The sequence below is a fragment of the Mesocricetus auratus genome, unplaced genomic scaffold (assembly GCF_017639785.1).
Source record: "Mesocricetus auratus isolate SY011 unplaced genomic scaffold, BCM_Maur_2.0 Super-Scaffold_4256, whole genome shotgun sequence".
NCBI classification, from domain to species: Eukaryota; Metazoa; Chordata; class Mammalia; order Rodentia; family Cricetidae; genus Mesocricetus; species Mesocricetus auratus.
In genome coordinates, this window is record NW_024429182.1 from 105,315,366 (window position 1) to 105,322,134 (window position 6,769).

Genomic DNA, 6,769 nt, shown 5'->3' on the forward strand with positions numbered 1-6,769 from the left:
TTATCAATGGCATTTACAACATATCCTGATAACAAAAAAAAAAGAACTAGACTGTGACGTCCATTGAAGGATGCAAAGTGGAGAGCCATTTCCATTGAATGATGCAAAGTGAAGAGCCATTCGTATGATTTATGCCAAATTTCTTCTTACTGAGATGCAAAATGGCACTCGTATTCTGTTGACATACAGCTGTGTGGAATTTACTGTGAGGTACATAGTGCTGCCTGTGCCTCTCCTCATGAGTTGGGTGCCTGCCCCTGGGAAGACATTCTCAGATTCCTACATTGACATAGTCCTGAACAGGAAACAATTACTCCTTCATCGTCGAATAGATGAGTAAACTGTGGAGAGCCACTGCATGGAGATGTTTTCCTGGTTGCTGATGTGCCACAGGTTGCAGCCCATGTTCTTGCAGCTGAGGTCGCAATGTGACTTTTTAGCATTATATTCTCCCTTCATTGTTGCATTTCCCCCATATATTTGAGGCACTAGGAGGAAAGTATAAATTAATATTTGATGCAGTAGAGAGACCAATAAAGATAAAATGGGGCTACTAAAAATGAGAAAGTTTCTTCTTTTGTTATTTTTCTTGCTCTGACAAAATACCAGGTAAGAACAACTTAAAGGAGGAAGGATTCATCTTAGCTTGTACTTTCAGTGACTTCAATCCATAGACCTCAGTTTCATTGCATCTAGGCAAGTGGAGAGATAGAACATTGATAGCAAGAACATGTGGCAGAGTAGGCTATTCACTGCATCACAGCAAATTCCACACAGGAAGCAAAGAGAACTTCTGGAACAAGACACAGTACCCATGTATATGCCCACAATTACCTACTTCCACAAGGTAGGCTCCATCTGAAGTTTTCAGTATCTCCCATAATGGTACCATCAGCTGGGAGCCAAGGTTTTTGTTTGTTTTTTCTGTTTTTTTTTCCTTTTTTAATTTAAATTAGAAACAATCTTGTTTTACATACCAATCCCAGTTCCCTCTCCCTCTCCCTCCCCTCCTCCCCTGCCCCTCACCAACCCCATATCCTATTCCTTTTCTGCTCCCCAGGGATGGTGAGGCCTTCCATGGGGAATCTTCAAAGTCTGTCATATCATTTGGATCAGGGCATAGACCTTCCCCCATGTGTCTAGGCTAAGAGAGTATCCCTCTGTGTGGAGTAGGCTCCCAAAGTCCATTTGTGAACTACAGATAAATACTGATCCACTACCAGAGGCCCCATAGATTAACCAGACCTCCAAACTGACATGCTCCTTTAGGGGATCTGGGTCAGTCCTATGCTGGATTCCCAGCTATCAGCCTGGGGTCCATGAGCTCCCCCTTGTTCAAGTCAGCTGTTTCTGTGGGTTTCTCCAGCATGGTCTTGTCTCCTTTGCAACTGGATTCCAGGAGTTCAGCTCAGTGTTTAACTGTGGATGTCTGCTTCTGCTTCCATCAGCCACTGGATGAAGGCTCTAGGATGGCACATAAGGTAGTCATCAATCTCATTATTGGAGAAGGGCATTTAAGGTGGCCTCTCAACTATTGCTTAGATTGTTAGTTTGTGTCATCTTTGTAGATCTCTGGATATTTCCCTAGTGCCAGATTTCTCTTTAAACCTAAAATGAGTAGTACTCCATTTGGGTAAATGTACCACATTTTCTCTATCCATTCTTCAGTTGAGGGACATCTAGGTTGCTTCCAGGTTCTGGCTATTACAAATAATGCTGCTATGAACATGGTTGAACAGAATGTACAACTTTTGGGTATATACCTAACAGTGGAATTGCTGGATCTTGTGGTAGACTGATTCCCATTTTCCTGAGGAACCTGCCATACTGATTTCCAAAGTGGTTGTATGAGTTTGCACTTGTAAGCATTTTGACATATCTAATGAGATGGACGAGGATGGATTATGGCACTCGGGAGCCAAAGAATACTCAGTGTTAGAGCTTGGATGGAGAGGTATTCTGGCAATCAGGAGCCAAGATATACTACAGGTCACCATAGGGCCTAGCAGCTTACAGTCATGCTTCAGGAAGAGGCTTCCCCAGTGTATCAGCTCTGCTCCAGCATTTTCCCAGACGAAGTTGTTACAGTTCAGCTCCAGTCCCCCAGAGAGCCCAGTGTAAAAACTTCCCTTAGCCAGAGGAAGGTTTCCTTGGGCAAAAAGTGTTACAGCCCTGATCCTCCTCTGCTCTGGGTCGTCTCTGCTCTGGCAAAAAAAAAAAAAAAAAAAAAAAAAAAGGTCTCACCCAAATCTCATTCAAGAGATTTACTGGGAGGGAAGAATCCAGGAGTGGCTGCCCTCTGCCAGGGTGGCAGAGAACAGCTGAGCAGCTGAACAACCACAAGCTGAACAGACACAGGGTTTATATAGGGATTCTTAGGGGGTAGAGTTTTTTCAGGGTGGGGGTTGGTCAGATTTCAATCCCTGAGTTTAGGATGGCTAGATCTCCTGCTCAGGGGTTGGTTAGTTGTCTGCACAGGGTTACGGTCAGATTTGCTCTGGTTTCAGGGCAAAGTGTATTTCTTTCACTGGTTCTTTTTAGTCTTTTAGCTCTAGTTTTAGTGCCAGTGTATTTCTTTCACTGGCTCTGGTTCCAGGAACAAGGCATGTTTCTTTGGCTCTGCTCAAGGTGTATTTCTTTGTCTGGACCCTTTTCCCTATGGCACTCCCACAAGCAATGGAGGAGTGTTCCCCTTTCTCCACATCCTCTGTAGCATAAACTGTCATTGGTGTTTTGGGAGGCGAGTTTTAAACCCATGAGCATATAGGGAGCATTTCCTATTCAAAGCACAACCTTCTCCTGAACCCCCAGAGGCTCATGGCCATCTCACAATACAAAACAGGTTTAGTACATCTCCAAAAGCTCCCAAAGCCCTAACTGTTCAAGTCTAAGTTCAAGGTTTACTGAGACTCAAAGCTGTCTCTTAGCTGTGGATCTCCATAAAATAAAAGGCAAAGTTGTATTGATAAAATGGCATAAATTATCTCCACTACTAAACAGTGGAATGAGAAAAGACCAGGAAAGAATCTGAAAAAATCTCATAAAGTCAAGAGCCCAGCAGGAAAAATACCAAATCTAATAGTTCCTCCTCTTATATCTAAAGCATGTAATAGCAAGATGTTAGCACCAATGGATTTGCACAACCCTGACACTCTGGTTCTGGACTGGCTCCATTCGTTGCCTGTAGCTTCCTTTGGCAGACATTACATGTTCCTAGCATCTTGAGCATCCTGGAGCTTCCACAGCATCTCTTTCTTCACCATAACAGTTTCTACATTGCCTTCTCAAGAACAACCTGCAGGGGACTCTTAATCGGTTATGCATTGCCTAACCTTCCCAATACTCAGTTGAAATCTGGGTGGAAGGCATGCATCACATACAGAAGTCAAGGTCCCCCACAATCTTAAGAAATAACAGAACCAACTTATAACATGTCTGTGTGGTCTGTAAGGGCTTGGAGAGCTGAACCAGGTGAAAATAATCCTGGAAACACTTTTCAGGTATTTTTTCTCATGATAAAACCTTCAAATGTGTTTACTCTTTATATACTTGAGCCTCCAACGGGTAGAGTCTGACCAATTCTTCAGATGCTCTGAAGGTATCTCTTATATCATCCCATGGAAAAATAGTTGGCTTGTTTTAGTGGTACTAATATATTTAACAATCATGCCCTTAAACTGGGCATGGTGGCACACACCTTTAATCCTAGCACTAAGGAGGCAGAAGCAGGAAGATCTTTGTGAGTTTGAAGCCAGCCTGATCTATATAGTGAATTCCAGGACAGCCAGGATTACACAAAAAGATCTTGTCTTAAAAAAATAAGTAAAGACAAAAAGGTTGTCTATGGGGATGGAAAGACAGTTCAGCAATTAAGAGCACTGAATGCTCTTCCAGAGGAGCTGGATTCAACTCCTGGCACTCACATTGCATCTCACAATCATCTGTGAGTCTAGTACTAGGGGAATTCAAGGTCTCTTCTGGAATTTGCAGGTTCTTGAATGTACATGGCACATATACATACACTCAGGCAATATGCATACACATAAAATAAGTCAACAACTTTAATGCATTCCATTTCTGGCCAAATCTTTACACTCTGCTTTTCCCACCTAACTTTCACTGTAAGCCTAGCTAAATGCAGGAAGCAACAACCATGACACAGTCTAAATACTGTACTGTACCGTACTGACGTTTCCTCCACCAAATTAGTTCTTTACTTTTAAATTCAGTCTCAGTCAATTCAAAGTCTCAGGATTGGATAAAATGTAGACAAATTATCAGGATGTCCTATAGTTCAAGTACTAAGATAAAACCATTGACTATCTTCTTATAGTCAGTCTGGTCTTTGGAACTCCCACCAAAATGATCAACAAGTTACATGCCTCTCCATATTTTCCCAAATTCTTCACACAAAACAGTTACAAGTACTTCTGAAGCATAACATCAGGGAGGGTCACAGTAACAACCCTACTTCCCTGATACTAATTTTCTGTATTAGCTCTTTTTTTATAAGTATAATCAAAACACCCAAGAAAACAATATAGAAGAGGAAGATTTCTTTTGGTTTGTGGTTTAAAGGGATTCAATTCAAGATCACTTTGCCCTTTTCTCTTTGGTACAACATTATCTTAGGATAATAAAGTGGAGTTAATTCTTCATCTTTACTTCATGGAAGCTAGAGAACACTGAGAGGAAACACAAAAATGCTCAGAACAAGGAGCAACTTCTGCTGGAGCCATGCTACATGCTTGGATTTACAGCAGGACCGGCACCAGGGGATTGATTGCTGTGCTGTAAGTGCCGCTGTAGGGGATGTGAGGGGAGCACGGATGAGCACGGAAGCCACAGCATGGACACAGTGTCCTATGATGATGTGCACATCGACTTCACTCAGGAAGAGTGGGCTTTGCTGAATCCTTCCCAGAAAAGTCTCTACAAGGGTGTGATGCTAGACACCTACAGGAACCTCTCTGTCATAGGCTACAGTTGGGATGACCATAATTTTGATGAACACTGTGAAAGTTCTAGAAGAAATAGAAGGAATGAGCCAAGCCATACAGGAGAGAAACCCTGTACACAGAACCAATGTCACTGCACAGGAGACTCAAGCAGATCCCTCCCATCTGACTGATGGGTCCACTAGAGGCTCTGATTGGCTGGTGAGACCTGAGTGACAGGACCAGAGCCTTCATCCAGTGGCTGAGGGAAGCAGAAGCAGACAATAACCACAGCTAAGCACTGAGCTGAACTCCTGGAATCCAGTTGCAGAGAGGGAGGAGTGATGAGCAAAGGGGTCAAGACTGGGCTGGAGAAACCCACAGAGACAGCTAACCTGACCAAGTGAGACCTCATGGACCCCAAACTGATACCTGGGGAACCAGCATAAGACAGAACCAGACCCCCTGGACATAGGTTTCCCGTCATCAGAGAACCTCATCCTTGAATCATCTGTAACCAGACTTCATGGTTACCAGGATTGCCATGGGCTAAGCTGAGCAATAGTTGGTGATGGATCTGTTGTCTATGGAACAAGGCATGTTTGAACTTGGCATAAAGCCAGAATGCCTACCACCACTGCCACCATTCCCAAGACCACCATTGATGTAGTGCCTCTCCATCACCATACCCATCCCCCGATCTGGGCCATAACATTCTACCAGCCTTCCTCTGTTACAAGGGTAACCCGCATGTAATTTACAGTTACAATTTGATGGTCAAAACAGTGATAAAGTTTACAATCGTTCCAAGATCCACTCAGGAAAGCTTTTAGAAGGCACACTTTCACAGATGCATTAGATATACTCATTGATGTTACACATATAGCATGATGAAATGTGAACAAGAGGCTTGTTGCACTATCCACAGAGCACCAATTTGTTCCTGTAGTGATGCAGGTTGTTGATTTAACGTCAGGAGCCTCAGCTGAATATGCTAATTGAGCGCACTCTGGGTGGACAGCACTTTGCTAACTCTACCAACAAGGCTGCTCACAGTCTCTTCTTTGGCAGAAAGTTGGGTAACGGCAGTTCTGGCCATGGCAGCCGCAGTGGCCGATATAGTGATGGCTTCAACAACAGTGGCCGTGATGCCAAAGTCTCCTTTTTGCCGCATTAGGACAAGTTGCATTTCTCCAGAAAAGCACACTGGCATAGGCGCGATTCAAGAATCAGGAACCACCAAGGCTGATATTTCAAGTGGCTGTGTCCTGTTCAAATACTGAAAAGGGGCTTTTGCTACTCATCATGGTCCATACCAGTGTCCAATTGTTTTAAATGGGTCCTTTTTTCCCCAAAGGGAAAAACTGGCAAAATGAATTCTGTTGTCAAAAGCAGACTGTTAATCTTCTAGTTCTCTGTTGGCTTTGGGATGAAAACTCATGGGTCCAGGAGGTTGATGCAGCAGGCCTGTTGAGAAACTGGAAATCTCGAACCAACTGTTTTCTTTCCTTCTCAGACTATAGATTCGATGACATTAAGGGTCAGGAACACTGATTTAAGAGATCTCACTCAAACTGGCTTAGGCAGTCTCCCATGGTCGCAGGTCCAGTTTTTCTCTGCTCCATGCATCTCACCAAATGTTCTGACAGCTGCCAAACTTTATTCTTTTCCTGCAACCAAACACAAACACGCCCTCGACCCCAAATTAGGGCATAATCGGGTCTTCTCCATGGTCTAGTGCATGGATGTCTCCATTTGACCTGAGCAAAAGTCACTCAAGTTCCATCATGCCAGAATCTGTCTGAAGCAGATTGTTCACTAGCATTCACATT

The 6,769-nt window shown here is 43.5% G+C and overlaps 1 protein-coding gene across 1 annotated transcript; it reads left to right on the top strand.

The window, feature by feature from the left end:
* Window positions 1–4,849: 4,849 nt before the first annotated feature.
* Window positions 4,850–5,131, top strand: LOC101841190 (zinc finger protein 431-like). The gene has a single exon (XM_005074115.1). It carries the CDS (start codon window positions 4,850–4,852, stop codon window positions 5,129–5,131), a length of 282 nt encoding a protein of 93 aa, XP_005074172.1.
* Window positions 5,132–6,769: the final 1,638 nt, after the last annotated feature.

Excerpts from the sequence above, each read along its gene's own strand:
- LOC101841190 (XM_005074115.1), top strand. The coding sequence starts at position 4,850 with ATGGACACAGTGTCCTATGATGATGTGCACATCGACTTCACTCAGGAA.